Source organism: Boleophthalmus pectinirostris, unplaced genomic scaffold (genome assembly GCF_026225935.1).
Source record: "Boleophthalmus pectinirostris isolate CB_2022bp ecotype Guang Dong unplaced genomic scaffold, ASM2622593v1 HiC_scaffold_2, whole genome shotgun sequence".
Classification (NCBI taxonomy): Eukaryota; Metazoa; Chordata; class Actinopteri; order Gobiiformes; family Gobiidae; genus Boleophthalmus; species Boleophthalmus pectinirostris.
The window spans coordinates 18,329,624-18,350,702 of record NW_026571152.1 but is presented as its reverse complement, the minus strand read 5'-3'; the positions used below and the strand labels follow the sequence as shown (position 1 = coordinate 18,350,702).

General features: G+C 38.8%; 2 protein-coding genes across 3 annotated transcripts; both read right to left on the bottom strand.

Moving 5' to 3' along the window:
• Positions 1-1,814: 1,814 nt before the first annotated feature.
• Positions 1,815-6,483, bottom strand: LOC129409511 (putative ATP-dependent RNA helicase TDRD12; the record flags this gene model as incomplete). Its single annotated transcript, XM_055155858.1, has 5 exons — positions 1,815-3,289; positions 3,355-3,415; positions 3,665-3,818; positions 5,802-5,915; positions 6,404-6,483. Coding segments are annotated over 5 exons (483 nt in total), but the record flags the coding sequence as incomplete, so codon positions are not given.
• tdrd12 (tudor domain containing 12) lies at positions 6,453-20,884 on the bottom strand. 2 transcript variants are annotated; one of them, XM_055155745.1, is made up of 33 exons: positions 20,777-20,884; positions 20,461-20,505; positions 19,730-19,894; positions 18,386-18,522; positions 17,743-17,862; positions 16,091-16,146; positions 15,905-15,990; positions 15,562-15,745; positions 15,423-15,484; positions 15,203-15,315; positions 15,023-15,094; positions 14,895-14,943; positions 14,648-14,715; positions 14,523-14,561; positions 14,389-14,439; positions 14,228-14,311; positions 13,219-13,279; positions 13,014-13,124; positions 12,596-12,778; positions 12,137-12,290; positions 11,924-12,051; positions 11,564-11,755; positions 11,353-11,481; positions 11,077-11,194; positions 10,852-10,991; positions 10,214-10,440; positions 10,051-10,132; positions 9,612-9,793; positions 9,339-9,546; positions 8,999-9,091; positions 8,679-8,836; positions 7,720-8,013; positions 6,453-6,606 (listed from the first exon to the last, which is right to left on the bottom strand). In XM_055155745.1, exons 1-33 carry the CDS (start codon positions 20,810-20,812, stop codon positions 6,519-6,521), a joined length of 3,915 nt encoding a protein of 1,304 aa, XP_055011720.1. In that variant the 5' UTR covers positions 20,813-20,884; the 3' UTR covers positions 6,453-6,518. The 2 variants fall into 2 exon arrangements, with proteins under 2 accessions (XP_055011720.1, XP_055011721.1); XM_055155746.1 differs by lacking the exon at positions 11,353-11,481.
• Positions 20,885-21,079: the final 195 nt, after the last annotated feature.

Genomic DNA, 21,079 nt, shown 5'->3' with positions numbered 1-21,079 from the left:
AAATATCATATCCTGCTGTATCTACTCAGAAGGCTAATTCCCTCATGTTTATGTAATGACCACTCAAAAATTATCTTTGAAATTAAGTTTGTAATTTATTTATACTATCAGACTTTCAAAGCAAATAATTAAACAGTGTTGTGAAAAGCATTTGGGACTGTTTCTCTTCTCTCGGGTATTATAATTTGTTCTGCAACAGTGGTTAACTCCCCAAAATCAATGCAGAAATGCATTATTGACTTAATAAATTAGGCTTGATTTGCTGCTTGCTTGTTCAATTGCAAAAAATAAATTCAGTGAGAAACAATAATCCGCAATCTCTGAAACTCTAATCAGGTTTAATTGCTGACAACGCAGATACTTTCACAGCTAAATTTGGTGGTTCATGCCATGCTCAGTTGGAGAAGTTTGACTTAGTATAATTTTTTATTTATTGGCCTTTTATTTAACCAAGGCCAGTCCCACTGAGATTCAAAATAGTACAACAAACTTACTAAATGAACAAGGGTATTTATCACAAATTTTGAACCACTTTAACAGTTTTTATGAACTTAAAACATATACATGCACATCAGTATCCCGATTACTAGCCATATCCCAATTATAGCAGTATATTACGTACACATGCGCACTGAGAAACTGGGACACTCATATCAGTGTGTACATGCAAATGTAGTATCCCGGTTTCTTGACATGATCTTACAAATGCGCAATCCCCAAAAATATATATTTAATAAACCAGGAAAAATACAAACAACCATGAGCTCCTTAAGCATAGGAACCTCTGGAAGTTCCTAACCAGCGGTAAGAAGCTACGATCTGCGACCAAACTATTTGTACTATTGTACAAGTTCTACACTGCAGCAGATTCTTAATTAAAATATTCTGCATAAATAAACTCAACTTTACAACATATAAACCATACCCATTATAGAGCCACATCAGCCTGTTAGATAATATAATGCAGCTTTGCACACATTTGTAATTAATCGGGGATACTACATTTGATCATGTATACAGTAGGAATGGGCATCGATTTTGATCGACAAACCGAAAGTAGCGTGGCTCCACTGCACGCGTATTTTGCCCTATGCGAGTGTAAAAACAGCAACTTTTGGACACATAACTTTTAGAACGCATTGGAAGTGAATGAGCGCGGCCCCAATGCACGCGCTAGACATGTGTATGGAGCACCTTGGCATGCGTGCGTAGATTTCAGAAAATAGGATCCATCCTATTTCTGACGCTTTACGCGAGCATAGGCGAGTATCCCTATCAAAAATACATAGAGAGCGTGCATCTATTGTTGTATTTGTGCATTTACCATGTCTCTCAATGGTAAAGCCGATCAAACTTGACTGGGAGCGTTTAGCCACTTGCATCAGGTCCACAGCGAATCTAACAGCTGAACAGGCTTGTATTTACCTTCTGTACATGCTGACCAGGGTAAACGCGAGGATTTCAAAAGTAAATTTAAAAGCACTAATTAACGGTCTTTCCAGGCCTGGGCTCTTTCAAACGATACCGAACCGCGCCGGGAGCACATTGTGCTGATGGTAAACGCACAAATACAACAATAGATTCATGCTCTCTATGTATTTTGATGGGGATACGTGCCTACAATCGCGTAGAGCGTCAAAAATAGGATGGATCCCATTTTCTGAAATCTACGTGCGCAGGACGTGCTGCTCCATACGCGCGTCTAGCACGTGCAGTGGAGACACATTATAATGTGTTTAATGCAGCTTTGGCTGATCTGGCTCTTCAGCGGTTATGGTTTACATATTGTAAAGTTAAGTTTATGTATGCAGATTAATAATAGTAATAATAATTATGATAATTTTAATATAAGACCATTAATGATTATCGATAATCGATTGTTAATTCTATGGTTGATAACCGGAATACTGATATGCATGTAAACTATTGCTTTATTAAAACAATGTAAACGCACTATTGATATTGGATAAACATTAGCTCAGTAAATTAACAATACAGGTAAATCAAATTGTCAGTTTTGCTATGAAGGATGAACCATAGCAACCTTGGTACAACTTACCCAAAACAGAAACTTTCAACATTCACAAAAAAAACCCACAAAATTATTGCCTCCTCCTAATCCAATTATTGCCCATTCTGCTCAATTTAATCCCTTATTGCAGGTGCCTGGCTGCTGCCGCACCTAATCCCCAGTACCACCTCAGCTTCTCATCATTTCAACATCCCCTTCACTTGGTCTAAGTGCTAAAGCTAACTCATTCAATAAAATATCTAATACTTTCTATTTTTGTCCGAGTCCCTCCAGGATGAACTGCAATGCCGCCCCTGGATTGGTCTGGTGACATGTTATAGCATGTGGCCGGCCTAAATCCCAGGCTGGGGACAAGGGCCTTGATTCAACAAACCTATTTTAGTGCCGAGAACTAGAACTGTAAAGAACCTCACGTCTACACTCCTACACTAAACAGGACAGGATGGTAAAAAGTGTGAGAAGATGCTGGAAAGGCTCCAGGGGGTAGACAGGGCATATTTAATGTGATGTCATGGGAAAGCTCACGATATGGTGGGGAGACTCACGTAACAATAGTCAAATCTTTTGGCACAATATACATCTCATGGTACGACATTTATTGCGATATTTTGTGGAGGCTAACAAAATTGAATGTGCTACTTTTTCCTCTTAAAATAACTTGACAAAACTTAATCCAACTAACTAAGACTAAAAAGTGCTGAGAACTGTTATTTCTTCTTGTAGTCTACACTGAAATGGAGAAAAGGATGACACTGACCATTACACTAGCTTTGCTATCGAGTGCTAAATGCCTGAAACACTGCAGCTGACTTAAAGGTTGTATAGAGGATTTTCCAAGGAACGAGAAATCCAGCGACTGTTTGTCCTTTTTCAAATGTTGCGCATGCGTGACTACAGCGTGGACCGACTACAGGGCTTTGTTGTGCTGTAACAGAGTGGTGCTTTACTGTGCTGTTGCAATCACCTGTATTTCTTGTCCATTTTTGTAAATACTGATCCATTACACAAAAAAATGAATATTCGTGAAAAAGTTCAATATCTCAATGTGAAAAAAAATCTATCAATACAAATATGGACAGAGCAATGTCTTAGGAATATTTTTCAAGAAAAATTTAGCATAAGTCAATTATTTCTGGACTGGACTTAGACCAACAGAATATGAAGGGCTTAGGGAATAAAAAAATCAGTCAATGTCGGAGTCGGTCTCTGAATTCACGTACAAGTTGTCCTCCCCAATGTCTGCCACAAAAGACAAGCCTGAACACAACACCACATCAATACTGTAACAGTCATTACATTTTACAATATTCTTGTCCATTTACCGTTACATGCTCGGTCCTCATCTTCCTCAAAATGATCCAAGTCGTAGTTCACAAATATATTCTGTTATGTGAAGTTAAAAATAAATAGAATTATAAGGTTGCTGACTCAAATCCCTCTTTAACACAACATCCATTAGTGTCATCTGTGATTTTCTAGCACTACCACTCTGTACATGTACAAACTAGCTGACCCTTAGATGTAATGATTTTCAATTCTGCATCAAAAGACAGCCCTTAAAATAATCAGCTCTACTTCCTACCAAACTAATTATTCAGAAGTGCTCATCTGAGCTTAACAATAATAAAGTACCTTTTCTTTTACCAGTTTCTCCCAGTAGATGGGAGTCTGCTTGATGAGTGTGAGGACTGGTTCATTAGCCTTGACTTTCCAGGAGCAACGATCAGCAGTAATGTTTTTGTGAAGGTCCAGGTTGGCTTCATACCATTTGTCATCAACTCTCCCACTGCAAATTCAACAACACAAGTTATATCTAGTTTACAAACTGGCAAAGTTACAACTTAAATTGTTTTGCTTCTAAACTTACTCATGTGAGTGCTTTGCTAAACAGATACAACTCACGCAAATGCTTAGCTTGGTCATTCAGAAAGTTTGTTTGATTTGATAAAGAAAAAAAAAAAAGGCTAATTTAATAGTAAGAAGAAATGGCACAGCATAAAAGCAACTTGCCAACCTCAACTTGGTCTGTTGAATCTGACTGTCCTTGCTTGTACAAACTCTACTCCATTTTCTGCTAATGTTAAAAACATCCCAAAAATCTTGAACAGCCTGTATATTTTGTCTTTCCGTTTATCCCAGAATACAACAATAGACACTGTTGCGTAAAACAAGAAAATCTATATACATTTAATATGGAAGTGTGCAAATGAGAGGAAGTCCAAGAAGTGTTAAATCAGCTTCATGCTGAATGGGCCTGATGATTAGTTAAAAATTTAAAACATATTTCTTGTTCAATAATGTGCTGGATGAAAGTCTATGTAATTGTGCCATTGGCAGCAGGGTGACTGAGTGGCAAACACTCATGCTTCTCCAGTTCAATGATCAGGTCATCTGGCTCTTTTGTGTGGAGTTTGCATGTTCTCCCCATAAGTGGGTTCCTTTCAGGTACTCCAGATCCCCCTCAACCCAAAATGCACAATAGGTCAAATCTTCCAGTTACCAAGACTGCCCCAGCCGCATTGGGTCAAATGCAAAGGACACATTTATCTACGAGAACAATAAAGTGTACCCATAAATCTACAAAAAAAATAAATAAATTGAATATTTTCCTGTCAGCGCCATAGACAATACTATGACACTAAATTAATTTCATAACAATTTAGTACAGTCTTTGGTAACTCTTGAATCAAAACCTTTCACAATACTCTGCAGTCAAGTGCCATACCAGCTGCTAACCACATCATAATCTATTCTATTACAAAGAATGCGAAACGTTTCATAGATAGTTGACACCTTTTGTTTTGGAACTGATATCGAATCGTCCTAGCTCTGTCAGATCCTTTAAATGTATTTTTTGGCCCCCTTAATCAGGTCTGAGTAGCCCTTTAAGTGAAGATATGAATAATGTATTTAAATAGAGACAGGACAAAATTTTGTTAGATATAATTGACACAAGATTGTGCACAGGAAAATAATCTTGTGAGAGTTAGCATTTGGTTTGGACAAAAAAGCTTTAAACACTGGTGAGTTAACATTTTGAGAAATCGTTGCTCCAAAAAGCAGCACTAAAATAACAGCTATTGTTTGTACAATACTTTTTTTTAAGCATTCAGTAAAACAAATAAAATATTGTAAGGGCTAAAACTGTAAAGTGAACCACAAAATGTATAAATTATGTCAAAATCTCTCTCAAGCCAATATATATCCATGTGTTTGCAGAAATAAGTCAACTCAAAATGAACTAGATTTAATGGAGCACTGTTAATATTGTGGTGGAAGTCCGTCACCTGCTTTTCTCCATGAGGATGTTCCTTAGTATGGTATAACATTTTATCAGCTGTGTTTATTGCTTTGAAAAAGCAATAAGGCTCTGCACCTATCTGACATGCATGTTGGTTTGGTGGCAACACCTGCTTTTCTATATGGAGATAGACAAGTTTAATGACATATTGTGTAACATTTCAAGTAATAACATCTCCATAGAGACAAACAGGTGGTAGACGCTCCAACAAAAAAGTTCCATCGTGCACCTTTAAAGCACCATGGTGAAAATGCTTTCTAATATGATTCAACAGTGCTGAACACAAATGATAAGTGGAAATAATAGCACACTCTGTGCATGTGCTCACCACAGACTTAAGAACAACTGAGAAACAAGCTGCTGAAGCTGAACATGTAACCACTGCCTCCTGTGTACAGGGCCCTAGTGAAGAGGCCCCGTGAAGCATAATGAATGCTAGTCAACATGAGCGGCCGGCTGCAGACAGACCTGAACACAACTCGATCTGATGAGAAAGTACAGCTCTGAACCTCCGGATTTGTCAGTTTCAGCGTCACTGTGATGGAGTCCAATGTCTGGTACCAGCGGACTGTGGGGTGCAGGCTGAAATTACAACCCAGAGATTATTAGAATTAATTTTAGTATTAGACTTGCATGCAGAGGACAATGCTCTTGGTCTGTGGTCACAGTTGCTCAGCATCTTAAAGCACTATTTAGCAAATGATAAATTAAACAAAAAATGCAAAAATAATTACTAATATAAGATTTGAATATATATACAAATTGAAAGAATAACCATCTTATGTCATAAACTTTGGGCTGTGTTCAAAGGAGTAGTACCATTTGAAGTGACTCTGCAATTATGGAGGACTTGGCATTTAACTGATGTACTGTCAGACCTATATTAGAAAACACGATTGCATTCTTAATTAATGTATCAGGTTGCATAGTCTAATGTTAGTCTAAATTACGAAAATGAAGTACTGGACAATCTGAGAATGTGTATTGCCTGCAAATGCAAATAATTTACAACTGTACCCATCAAACTACAGCATGTGCTCAGCATTACGTTCACAAGGAAGGGGACAAACCGTTTGAACTGATTTTCAGTATCAATGCCATTGATGATAATCTCTCTTCTGGTAATTTCATGCTTCTCAGCAACACCTAAGTGTAAAAAACAATACTGAACCACAAGCAAATGAGTTACACAACTAAATATTGTTCATCAGATTCATATTTTTCCTTGCCATTTTGAACAACTGGATTGATCTGTAGAGAGCCATCTTGACTACTGCAAGAAAATAAGAATGTATTCCAATTAATGTTAGGGAAAGATAAGTGTTGTCCTAACAAGCAGGGGATGGGAAAACAATTAGAATATTGTTTAAATAAGGGAAAAACAGTACAGTGATCCCTTGTTTAATGCGTGGGTTACGTTCTAAAAATAACCCGCAATAGGTGAAATCTGCAAAGTAGTCAACTTTTTATCTGTTGATTATATCTGTTTTAAGGCTGTAAAATCTCTCAACACACACTTTTTACACTTTTCTCACACTGGACAGTTACAACCCTTTTTGCATCCTTCTTAAAACTTATTGCTGCTGTCGTCCTTATGTTATTTTCCTCCTCCTTTATGTAATGAACTGAAGATTTATTTATTCCATAATGGAGGCCTACAGTGCAGAGTCCTGCACGGGTCCATTTTTGGAGACACGCAGTACAGCACCGCACCCACGCAGTACAACACTGCACCCGCGCTTTAACTCAAGATTATATCAAACTTTGGCGCTGCCTACACCACGAACTGAACCAAGACTAAACCAGGACTAACCTATGACTGATTCTTGGACTGAAGATGAAGACTAAACCAGGACTGAACTAGGACTAAAACAGGAGTAAAACAGGGCTAAACCAGGACTAAACCAGAACTGAAACAGGACTCACTGTCGGGACGGGCTCGGAGGAGACCACAGGAGAACGGACCAACTGAGAGCTCCACAGCTCACGGAGGTAAGCGCGGCAACTGCCCGATTGCGCTTTGCGTACACCCTACTCCAGGTTCTCTCTCTGAAGTCCAAGATTAGTCCTGGTTTAGACCTGGTTTAGTCCTGACCCACCTGTGTGTAATTACTACCTGCCCGTAACATGCAATACGTGTTCATACACTGTACAAAAAAAAAAAAAAAAAAAAAAAAAAAGCATGTAAAATTGCACACACAAAAAAAAAATCGCCAAACAGCAAGACCACGAAAGGTGAACCATGATTTAGCGAGGGACAACTGTAATAAATAAAAAATAAATACATTAGTTAACCATTTTAAGCAAGCTTGAGCATTCAAAACAAACACAGTGAAGGGATTGATGATGAAGATTCACATCAAGCAGTGGAAGATAAAACCCAAACCTCATGCATTGCGTCCCTGAGTTGATAGTGCTGGACAGATCAGCCATTTTCAGTTCAGTCGTTTCGGCATGGTTCAGGAGTTTCTCAGGGGTCAGAGACACAGGCAGAGACGAGGGAGGGGGGGTGGGGGGACAGGGGACCACAGGTTTGGTTATGACAGAGAGGGGACACAGCATCTGGACTGGTTCCCCTGCAGCCATGTAATTCTTGAATTGTCCTGTTCCAAACGCTTTTGCAAGGACCTCCTCTTCAGCCTGGATACGGTTTTCCAAAGAGGTTACGTCGTTCGCATACCTACGTGAACAAAAACACTCAGTCAAAAGTGAATGAGCATTTTTCATTAGACAGCAACTGCTAACAGTGTTTATTTACTGAATCCTTACTAGTCTTTTCCTATAGCGATGGAGAGAACAGCAAGATTGGAGGGCATAAAAGTCATACTACTGTCACAATTACACTGAATTATAATTTACATTTTGCAACTGAATGTGATTGTTGCCTCTTAAACCTCTGGGAAACATAAGCATTTTGGGTATACTAGTTAGTTCTATTATATTAATTAAAGGAGCATTTTTTTATATAGAGGGTCTGCCACCTGCTTGCCTTTACAGGGAAGTTACTGCTTTTCTTAAGATGCTTGCCAGTGTAATAATGCATGCACTGCCTAGTATTTCATTACAGGCATCATTACTCAAAAATGCCATGAAAAACATGCATCCTCTCCACAGATCTGACCTGTAACTTGGCCTTATAACATCTGGCTTTCTCTACGCCACACTGTGAAACATTGCAGGAAAAGCAACATCCCTATTGAGCCAAGCAGATGCCAGAGCCTCCGCCAGAAAAGCTACATATTGTATCTGAATACCCTGAAATGTTACATAATCTTATGAAATTAGAGATGTTCCTTTCCTGATACCCCTAAAGAACAATATAGCTAGTGTATAGCAATTTCTTACAGTGAGAGCTTGTTGCTGCTCATGTTAGTCTCACACAGAGCTTTGAGGAGGTTGATGTGCTCCGGGTTACTCTCTGCCATCCCACTGTTCAGGATCTCAAACTGGAGGTTGTACTCGTTTATCACCGTTTTCATGCCTGGTACGTGAGAGACTCGTACCTGAAGCACATTCAAATAATTTAAACACCCTTTGGAATTGGAGCTCTTATAAGTTTGTCAATATCAAGCCGTGTTAATGAGAAGCAAGCAAGCAAAGTTAAGACAAAAAAAAAAAAACTCCCATAATTTATTTGTGTAATTATGCACAAGATTAGGCCTTACCATGGGGTCAACAAAGATGGTGTTTCCCAGACTTAGAACTACTCGAGCTCTGTGCTTAAGTCCTTTGACCTTCTGACTTATCGCTCTTGTGACCTGTGAGGCAAATAAAGAAATATAAAGAGAATACACAAAATAAATTGTCTAAATTTGTGACAATAGCCATCAGATCAATCAATCTTTATGTCTAGAGCCCTTTACAACACTCAAGGTGACCCAAGCACTTTTTATAAAATCAACACAATATAAAAACATGCAAAAACATGTTATGACTGTTTTTTAGCATAATAATGCATAATACATGACTTGGCACCATGTCTGTACTGTGTTGTGCGTTGTAGACCTTTGGATGCCAGTCTTTCTCAGAGTCAGACGGTTTCACTCGACACACAATGATCTCCACAGCTTGACCTGGGACAGACTGGAACTGCTCCGGTAACTGCAGCAGCTGATGGGCTTTGACTTCCTCCCTTTTACCAATGTCAATAAACTCAACAAAAACACTGAAAAACAGTCTGTCTCGTCTGTCAGGGATAGACAGGACCTTCACCCTAAAAAGAACAGAATTAAACTCATAATAACAATACAAATGTATTCATCTAATTTTCACTCACACCTGTGAAAGACGTCATCATCTTGCACTGCGTACAAAGCCCCTTCTATCACCTCAGTGGCTCCTTGTTTCTTATCAGTGTAGAAAGCAGTGATCTCAGCTAAAATGCTTTCAAAATTGTTTTCCTCTTTTGTGACAATGCGCCCATAAAACAGTGAAGCAGTCTTTATTAAGAGAGGCACTACCTACAAAAAAGTTAAATCTATTTCACTTTCATGCATCATGGGCAGAGCCTGAATATATACTTCAAATTAGATTGATATGTATGGGTTTGCACAGTTTAGCCAATTGTGTGGCAATATTTGATGGAGTACACAATTATACTGGTATAAAATCACATATATACAGTATTCCCTTAAAGATGATCTTTCTGGTATTTTGTTGTCTAGTTATGTGTTTATTGAATGAGTGGAAAAAAAACAGTAAAGAAAAGTGTTATCACCTCTAAGACTCCAGATGTAGGAAGCTCAGATTCATCCAGATGTGGATTCCAGCAGTGACGATCGGCACACATGCTGCTGTCCCTGCAAATTTGAAAACAGACATTGCACTGAATAATGTCTTTCGTTGTTGGAGAGTTTACAATGAAGCTTCAGTGGGGTAACCTGCATGTCCCAAAGCTCTTCAAGTAGCTGCAGAGAGGTCTGTTGGTTTTCTGGTCCTCTCTGGCCACATTCACACTCTGAGCAAAGGACAGAAGCTCTGGAGGGAGCGGGGCACTGGTTCGGCCTAAATAACGCAAAACTCCAACCACATGACGAGCGTTTCTTTCGGAGATGATCAACACAGATCTGGAAAGGCAACGGCCAGTGTCTGTTTTATCTTGAGATCCCTGCAAAGACAATATTCCTAAATTAACTCAGTTCTATAACAAATAGGAAAATAGATCTTTTTAGTAGCGAGACACGGAGCTAGGGGTTAACAGATGACCAGAAGCTTATATTGTATCATTTTAACTATGAATGAATTGAAAAAACTGTGGTTGCTGTGTAAGTAAGCAATTTGAATTAATAAAATTTGCTGCCTAGATTTATTAGATCTTATAAACAGCAGTCTCATGAGGTTCCCACAGTGATTATGCTCTCCCCCAATCTAAAAGTTTGGACCCTCATTGAAAATCACAAAAATCTAAAGTTTTAGAATGCTGCCAAATGATCTGAGGGATCTAGAAATGTATTACAAAATTAACCAATAATTCTAAAATAATATCATGTGTGTTTTGTTATTGTTAGTGTTGACTTACGGGTTCAGTGAGGTTTCTGAAGTTTTTGACCATGGAGAAAAGACGACTACCAAAGTTTCTGGGAGAGGAAGGGAAACCATAGTGGATGATACAACTTGCATCATGGATCCCCAGGCATCTCAGACACTCATTGGTCGTCACTGGAGTAAAATTAACAGTTATAAAACAGGACAGAACTACAGCATTGGGGTGAATCATTCGTTAAAGAAACAGATTTGAGATTACCCAGAATTACATGAGTGCCAGGATCAATGCTTTTCCTCCACTGTTGGACGACGAAGTCAAACTCATGTGTTAGACCCTCGTGGGACTTCATGCAGAAGGCAGACTTGTTGCTCACAGCCTGTAGATGAAAAATACTCAGATACTTCAGTTCAAATATGTCACATCCTGCTTTACATTTTAAGCAGATGATAATGAAGTTTGAAAAGATTTGACATGTTTAAGTTTGGTGGAATAAAGTCAGGAAAGTAAAACAACTGGCAATTTCTGTTTTTTTACTTCAAACACATCATCCGCTTCCCGAGGAGAGGAGGTTATGATTAATGTTTTCAATCCAACTTCTGGACTAAAATCCAAAGTGCCCAAAAGTACATCGATTTTGCTGCTTTCCGGACTCATTAGGATGATCTAGATATAAGAGTTGAATTTACACGTGTCAATGAAAATCCTTTACAGGTGTTACAAATAAAATGTTTTTAAGCAGACCGACCTGCTGTATGTTTGCATAGAGAGCAGCCTCCTCAGGGACAGTGATAATGATGGATGGATGAGGCATGTGACTGGTTATTAAACCCTCCATCTGACTGGTCCACCGTTTGGACACAGCCACAATCTGCTGTGGACACGATCTCTTATCCTCACTGGAGACCACTTTCTGGAAATGTTGCAGGATGTTTGTCATCTGTGAAACAAAACCAAGTTTAAATGGTTTTCTTACTGAAATGTGTGTGAATAAACCTCAGATGTATTTCATGGTTAGTGTATTTTGAATAATTTAGAGATTTTAAATAATGGATGTAAAAAAAAAAAGCACAACCCTGCCCATTTATTAATTTGCCTGAAACATTACCTGCTCTGGGGCCAGGGTGAAAAGCTGGTCCACCTCATCCAGCACCAGGTGGTACATACGCAGAAAGAGAAAACAGTGATGGGAAAAGACCCGAACTAAACTGAAGGGAGTGGACACTACGATCATGCCTGTTTGAAATTACACCAGACAGTGAATCAAGAAACAAAATAATTCAAAAGTGTTGTGATGTTATGGTTTTGAAATGAAACTGACAGTTTTTGGGGATCTTAATGGTTTTAGCTTCATCTTCTTTGACCCCAACGTGGATAATCATGGGGTGAAGGATGTGGCTGACTTTGGTCTCCTCCATAAAGTCAAATACGGCCTGAGCCTTCTCCCAACCAGGACACACCACCACCACTACAGGCTAAGAGGTATACAGAAAAGTTTGAACTTTTGAGACATCATAATAAATCAAAGGTCAGTAAACATGAGCTGTAATGCAACAATCCCATGTATTTGTTTGTTGTCTTTGTTCTCTAAACCACAACAGCACCCATAAAGTCAGATGATTTGTTCTTTTTAGATATATTCCTTAAATAATTGGAGCCACTCAAACTGCAGTTTCTTTATTATTGCAAGACATAAGTTGCAAGACAAGTGCATAAATTTAACATTTTGAAGATATGCATTTAAACAAGAGCCTGGCTGTATATTCACAGTCACACTCACCCCAGTGCTAGAAGTGAGGGAGAAGAGGGAGTTGAGCAGGACATGGGTGAGGAGAGGGGGGAGGTAGCTGATTGGTTGATCAGCATTTGGAGACACAACCAGAGTGTTACATCCACGAACCACAGCCGGCCAGCTGTATCGGTCAGCGGGGCACATAGAATAGAGCTGCTTCCTCTGTATGAGCTGGTGAGAAGACAAGACCAGAGTGATATTGCTTTGGTGTACTCTAGTGTTTAATTTAAAACACTATAAAATCAAATACATGCAGTTAAAACAATTTGAATATTCAATATTTGTTGTTATGCCAAATGATGTAATCAAAACTATCATAAGATAAACTAAAATAAAACAACTAGTCTAGTGATTATGAGTCTGAACTTAAGAGCAATGCTAAGAAATAGAAGTGGTTGTTGTTTACCCGGCGAAGTTGGTCAGTGATGGGAGCATTGTCCAGGCTGTGACATGGCTGCAGCGGGAACACAGAGTGAACTAGGTGCAAGTCCTTTTCTGGATTCAAAGCTGGTGGAACCTGACAAAAAATACTTACAAAATTATAACTTTTGTCAAACAATTATTTTAAAGCAAATCACTATTAGCCCTAGTACTAAACTAAAAAAAAATACCTCTGCCTCTTCTATCTCAACATCAGGATTTAGGGGATCCGGGTTCAGCCACTCCAAAAGCCTGGTAAAAAGCAGTTGTGAGCAAATTATTAAAATATATCTACTATGAATACCTACTTACAGTGCATTTCAACAACCAAGCCAAAGACTTCAAGCTTGGCTTTCTAGTGTCAAAAAGATGGAATAAAGAAAACCATAACATAAACTAGAGGTGTACATGTATTCGTGCCGAAACGGGATGTTCGGTTCGGTGCAGGGCTGTGCACAAGTGAATTAGCGCAATTTGTCTGTGTTTATATTCTGCCACTACTACAACTACATAGAAGGTTCTTTAATATTGATGAGGGAACTCATCCGTGACTGAGGTGGCAGTGTTTCCCACATCGTTTTATAGTTAGGGCGGCCGCCTTGACAACAATTGCCCCCAATTGTTCCTCCGAACCATGTGAACTCCAACCCGGCCAGTGCTGCACTTTACTTTTTGAAAAGTTTTGTTTACTGTTTACAAGGAATTTATTTTCTATAATATCTCATACATTTGTTGCTTATTTGAGAATATTTTACTTAACTTATTAGTATTACGAAGCAGCAGTTATTGCATTTACTGCACACTGCATTTATTTTACTTTCCCGTTTGTATAATGTTAAAACAAATTGTTGGTTTAATAATACACAAAAACAACAAGCAAATGGTTTTGCATTTTGTTCCCATACTGAACCGAGCCGTGACCTCAAAACCAAAGTATGCACCGAACCATGATTTTTGTGTACCGTTACATGCCTAACAGAACACACTTCAGTCCAATTAACATTACAAAGACTGAGGTGAGAGAAGTTACAGATTTGTTCTGAAAGATACAAGGATAATTTGGAGGAAATTATGGGAAAACTGATGTGGCTGTGATTGGATTGGCAAACATTTTGATAGAGAAAAGGTTTACTGTGAAAGTGATCCCAAACACTGGCTAGCATTTTAACACATTTTACATGATTCCAAAGCTATATTTACCGAGAACAGGCCCAGTGCTCCTCACTTCTCCAGGATCTCTCCTTTTCCACTGTTTCAGACCCAGACAAACTACTGGTGCCGCTGCTACATAAGGCAAATTTAAGATTGCACAATTATTTGATTGTAAAATAAATATATTAGGTTCTCAGAGAGCACATTACCTTTTTGGCTCATTGTTAAGACTAAGCTCAAGTAAGCAGTCATCATTTCCTCTGTAAACATTTTTATATTTCATGTAAAACCAGTGAAAGATGACAGGGCAACAGATATCATTACATGCATCAGCTATTCTCACCTTACACTTAAGTCTTCATCATTTGCAAGTATGGGTTCACTGTAAAATAAATGATTGTTATTTCTCATTATTTACTATGCACCAATAGAAAAAAAAAACATAACGAAAAGTTGTATTTGCCATACAGTGTGCAGTTTTCAGTGGCTGTAGACATGTCTTCTGGGTTCTCAGGTTTGTTCACACGATTAAAGAACTGCACATGAAAAGACCAATTACATCAAAAGAAATCGTATAATTTGTGCCAATAAGATTCTGGTAATAACAGAGCAATGTTTCTTTTTTTGAATGAATAAAGAAATCCAAATTATGAAGATGGCTGAAAATCATCTTCACTGAAAATCATCAATTATGAAGATGAGTGAAAATCCTTACACTACTGGCCTCATTGAAGGTGCTTTGTGGGTTCAAAAACTTTAAAAACCTAGAAGGAACCACCATAAATTCATTATTATTATAAACAATGGATCAATATTATGAAGTGAGGAAACAGAAACACTCACTTAAAAAGACTAAGGTTTTTGGTCAAAGCTGCAGCCAAAGAGGCGTCTGTCTCTTCTGTGCAGTCACTAAACCTTAAAAACAAAACAGGCCACTCAGTGAGAATAGAAAAACATTCAAGTTTACAAGATCGATAAATAGTTACACAATATTCATATTAGATAAAATACCAAATAATTTACCTTTCAGCAGCACAAGCCATTGATCTTGTATCTGACTGGTTGTTAAGGAGTGGTTCTGTTTCAGTCACATCTGGACAACAATCTTCCTCAACATTACTTCTGTCATTTACAGTCTAGGAAATACAATTTTTTTTAGCTAGACAGCTTGATCACTCTATATTTACTGTACACATCACATGTTTGAAGGCACAATAAAATACAAGAAAACTGTAATACAGACCTCAGGTGCACATGCACTTGTTGGCAAATTGCATGTCTCTACAGGGCCCATAGTACAGGTTGCTGTTAAATAAAACATAGTAAAAAGTCCTAATAAAAGACCATCTTCATAGTGTATTCAAAACACAGTTCTCTTTTACCTGTAGATGGTGGAGATTGTGGGGCAAACTGTGGCACAGGCTTTGTCTGATTGACAGCCTGGTTTAAGAAGCTGGAGGATAACATTACAGGCTTTTGATCTTCCTCATCCAAACCACTTGCTGCTGCTGGGGCTTTGCTGTAGTAGGCAAACTTTTTGGCCACTAGTTCGTCATTCACACAGATCTACAATGAAGGAAATGCATTTGTCACTTTCCTGAATCACTCCATAGCAGCTCAAATCAAGTGTCAAACCTGCATGTACGGCATATTATGCACAAGGCACCAGTTTTGCATATCCTTGCATTTCCACAAGTACTATGACTAGCAATGACATTTTTTCACCTTAATGGTACCAAACATGAGGAAGAGCTGGATCGATGTTGAATTATCTTCTGTTTCATACAAGACAGCTTCTGTTTGAGTTGAGCCTAAAAGTAGAGCAAATTAGAGCAAAAATTTCCCAGCTGCATAGATTTTGCCATCATTAGCAAAGAATTGTTTAACATTGTTTTAATCACATGTTCTTACCTTGAAGGAGATTATGCAAGAAAAGTGTGGCAGAGCTGTCCCAGTGACTAGATGGTCTATAAAACACATAAAATAGGCGTTTAAAACTAAACCTTAAAACTAATATCAAAACTAGAGCCCAACCGATATATCGGTTGGCCGATATTATCGGTCGATATGGGCACCTGGAGGCATATTGCTATCGGCCGATATGCTTGCTGATAGGGGCCGATATTGTGGGCATGTGATACGTTGTTAAAAATGTTGGACTCTCTACATTCTGTTCATTTAATCCAATTTACAGACAGATAATTGTCCTCATATGTGGATCTGCATCAGTATTTATCTGCGGAGTCATTTGTCTCTGTGTGCGTCTGTACTGTCCCTGAACACACCACAGAGTCGCGTCACTCACGTGTGTTTGTTTACACCCGCAGACATAGATCCAAACATTGAGATTATATTCTTTTTACGGACAATCGGCTTGAGTCTGGATTAAAAGGACATTTATTAGTGCAGACTTGTGATGTGAGGAGGAGCCTGTGTGAGCGGTGAGTGTTGGAAATATGTCAACTCTGAAGGTAGTTGGTAATTTGTTATGGGTTAGCTGCTGTAGCTCTCACACATAAACAGGCTGTTTTCTATTGGTCTATTGTAAAGTGACTACATTGGCCGTATATTTGTTACTGGACCTGCATTGATATGTAAATGAGCTGTGAATAGACGTGTGAATTATGACATTTGCGCATATAATTAATTATTGCGGCATTGCGGTATTTACAGCTAAAGGCTAATAGCGCTACTTTCTTTAGTTATGGGTCGTTCGCGAACGAAATGGCTCTTAGAGCCGGCTCTTTGAAGCGAACGACGGGAGCCTGATCCTTATTACGAGCCGTGTTTTCTCTTTCTCTCACTTTTTTTCTCTTCACGCCGCATGCAGACTCGTGGTAGTTTGACAGCGGCAGCGGCTGAAAACGAAACTTTGAGAAATTTGTGTGTACATAGGATTAAAAAAAAAAAAATTTAAACGAGCATATTTGGCTGTAGTTTAGCATAAAATAAACCAGGACTAATCTTGGGCACGAGATAGAGACCAAGTCCCGACTCGACTCCTGGTTCAGTTTTGGTTTAGTCCTGTTTTACACGTGGTCTAGATCTGTTTTAGTCCTGGTTTAGTCTTTTTCAGTCCTGGTTTAGACCTGGTTCAGTCCTGATTCAGTCCTGCTTTAGATGTGCTTTAGACCTGCTTGCAACAAAACAATCTGAAGAGTCGCTTGGGAGCCAAAAGAACCAGCAGCTTTTAGTGAGCCGAGCCAAAAGAGCCGGTTCTCTAAAAAGAAGTGGAATACCCATCACTAGTGTCTAGAATGTGATGAAAAAATGCCATTAAGCCAACCTACTGTCTGTAAATATGATGTAAAGAGGCAGAATAACAATAAATGTTACCTAAATAAACCCAATTTAAAATCCACCAGAGCCAAACCTAATTTTTTTGAACAATTCAACATTTACAGTGAATTTTTACATCACTAAATATATCGGCGATTATATCGGCTATCGGCAGCTCCAACTCCCATTATATCGGTTTCATATCGGCCACAGCAAAATCCATATCGGTCGGGCTCTAATCAAAACAAATCTATACTGTATGATACATTTTGTGTTGAACTTACATCATCTTTGCCTTCTCATCATTTATAGAAACTTGAAGTCGTGTTGGTTTTATTCCTGAAAGGTGGAATCTCCGAACCCAAAATGGTAGCAGCAGGAAGTCTGGCATAGCCACTCGAATCCTTACAACAAACAAATGAAAAATGGCACAAGTCAGAAGAGCACTTGAAATGCAAAACCTGTTGGAGCCCAGACATCGAGGAGTGGGGCTATCCTGATCTTAAGAGTTTGTTCACCCAGTATGCACCTTTTATATTTTTGGCATAATTAACCACAAAAATACTTTTAGGACAAAGCTTTACAACACTTCTTCCATAAATTACAAAAAAGAAAAGTTAATTGTCTAGGTGTTTATTTTGCCAGTTTCTCTAGTAAATCTTTGTAAAAGGTGGAATACTTGACTATATTCTTGTAAATGAGCAATGCAGACACAAACCCAGAAGAAAAAGCTGAGTGAATTGTCAATGAAATTTTGACCCACCCATTGGTGGTCCACCCCTGCTGTCAACTTTTCTGAAAAAAAATAAAACAGTTCTGAAGCTGCGCTCAACTTTGATACTACAATACTCTGCCGAACTGCCAAATAACTCATCAGATAATAAAACAATATTGATATAATATTTTAATAAGGAACTGCATTCTTACTGGTCTATGGGGACTACTCGCTCTTCTCCATAGTCGACAAGGAAGCATTGAGCTTGACTGGACACAGAGTCTGTGATGACTGCTTTCATCTTTGCCCGACACCAAGACTTCACAGCAGGCCAGTACACCACGCAGATCTGGGAAAATAGTATACATTTATTTATCATATAGTTTCCTAGAAGATGTCATGTGGCAGAAGCCCTGTGGGGTGACACTAAGCAGCAAAGACGATTGTTCACTAACGGGTGGGATGAGACAGAATTTTCACAAGACAAAACGAGACACGAGATAGAGTCCATGAGATGAGATGGGATTTTTAACTAATTTACAATAATTTTATCAATTAACAATGGTAACATGATTTTAAATTGGTTTAAGCTTTATATATGCGTTTTATGTGTTGATATAGTGAATTTTTCATGATATGTTATTAATTGCCCAGATGCTTTAAACACCAATTCTGCAGTGTAAATCCCTTCATGCAACACTACTAATTACTACATTTTACTCGATATCCAATATCCCGATTACACTTGATAAAAACAAAAACTGGACCTGCTCGTCTGTTATCTCTGTTCTCTCTCCCCCACTGCTGCTGGTCTACACACGCATGGTGCAGAACACCACAGAGGAGCACTTCTTTATCCTTTCTTACTTTAAACTAAGTTATAGATAAAGAAGCTCTATATATCTCTTTGAGGAACTTTTTCAAACTATGTTTCAGTGTGGAAAATATTGCATGTATGTTCTACGTATATTTGATTGTATTAGTTTGCTACCTTTTTTAACCAACTTTAGCACTGATTATTTGCGTCAACACTGGTCCTATCACTACAAAATAAAAACTCAAACAGAGTTTAAGTGTTCTCTGTCCGAATATGTGAGCTACATGTATCTATGTGTAGGATTCCTTTAGCTATAGCTGCTCAAAGATACACAACTTGGGTGAAGTGTAAGCGATTCATAGAATCTCATAAAATCATTTTTCCCTTACGCGTCTTGTGGCACGAGATCTTGTCCTATCCCTATTTATTAACACAAAAGTTGATCCTTCATTTATTCTTTAACAACTGCTGTTGAATCCCAGAGCAAGGTACTTGGCGGTCACATTGATGAAGTACTTTTCATTCCCTTCCTGTATTCAATCACTTAACATCATGAAAACATTCAAGAATTATTCATACTACCATCTTGGCAGAGACTAAAGGCAAGGTTGAGCATCTTGCCCAAGTATACAATGACGGTGTACTGGAGAGATCGGTCACAGAATCACTGACCTTGTGTTAAAATGTAGTTCTACTGTGATTTGGATGTTGAATCCAAGCCATAAATGTTATTTCTCACCTGTCCCTGCTCAAAAGATGTGAGCCTGAGTTTGTGTTGGTCCTGGGTAACGTCACTGTAGAAAAGGTTCATTTGTGCCATCATGTGGTCGAATTGCCCTGTGGACTGTGCGTAACCAGCAGGGCCCTCGACAACCCGACCCCAGAGGCAGCCAGGACTTTCCACCTGGAGAAATCAGAGCACTGCATAAAGGACCATGCACACAGGTCGTGATAAGAGGCAAGCACTGCATAGAACTCCATTAATGTGGATGTGGTGGTCAGTGCAAAGGCCATCACTGTGTCACCAGAGAGAGTGCAGATTTGCCACCTTTGCGAAGTACTGCCACTTTCTCTTCAGTTGGATTTCTTTCAACTGGAGCAGCTTGCACCCAGAGCCACAATAGCGCATGAGAGCCTGAAAGGTCTGTCTCCTCAAAGCAGAACAGGCCTCAATTTTACAAACTTATCAGGGCAGACAATGCTGTCATGGTCTGATTCCAAGAGAATTCTCTTGGACACAGCTGCATCCTGTGTAACATTCAACATTCAAACTGTATTGTATAATTAAAGTGGCCACACAGTATCAAAAGGCTCATCTGTGACAGTGACCGTTGTCAATTCTATCATTTATCATGATGTTTTCAGTAATGACTATCACTTATCGTTATCATGTCAGGAAAAGAGAACAAGGTAAATGTTGTGTTCCCAATGGCATGATTACCGCCATGTGTGTAACATAAAAAGACATACCTTCAAGATTGATATTTTCAGCATGTTTGGTTCTGGTTCAAATGGCTGTAACATAAGAAAAACATTTTTGTTAATATTTGCAATGGAAAATTCTTCAAAACGTGGAAAACACTACCGCCATTTTTCTCTACTTGCCACGGCATTGACCGCATGGCGCTAACAAATGCTAACCGCAGCCAGTGTGCTAAATGTTTTTTCAACAGCAGAAAGACAGATCACAATAACTTATATGCACGTCCAAAGACGAAAAATTATACTCGTAATAAGATCATGAGTTGTACTGCTTAGTGTATATTTACGCATTACAAAAACAAACCTCTTTCGAAGCAGAGCGGACAAATGCATTGCGCATGCGTACTGTATCCTGCACCTGGCGCCAAGCGCAAACAGCCACAAGATGCCGCAACAGCCACAGGGTCCACAACAGATTTCACACACAACAAGAGCTGCAAGCCCATGGAGCTATTAAAATAACAAGCAAGCCACAAGAAAACACCACACAAACAACTGCATTGCTTCTGAGGTTAGGCGACATTAGGCTTTCTTTGGGGGGGTGGTATGTTTTTAAGAACCAGGGTGTGAATTGTTGTCAACGTGATATATATATGGCTATTTAGAT

Bases quoted from the DNA above. Each gene is read 5' to 3' on its own strand.
- tdrd12 (XM_055155745.1), bottom strand. From the start codon at position 20,812: ATGCGCAATGCATTTGTCCGCTCTGCTTCGAAAGAG. The intron at 19,895-20,460 runs GTATGTCTTTTT...TGATTTCTCCAG, and splicing joins TGAAAATATCAATCTTGAAG to GTGGAAAGTCCTGGCTGCCT. The intron at 11,482-11,563 runs GTCGGTCTGCTT...TCTTATATCTAG, and splicing joins TCTATGCAAACATACAGCAG to ATCATCCTAATGAGTCCGGA.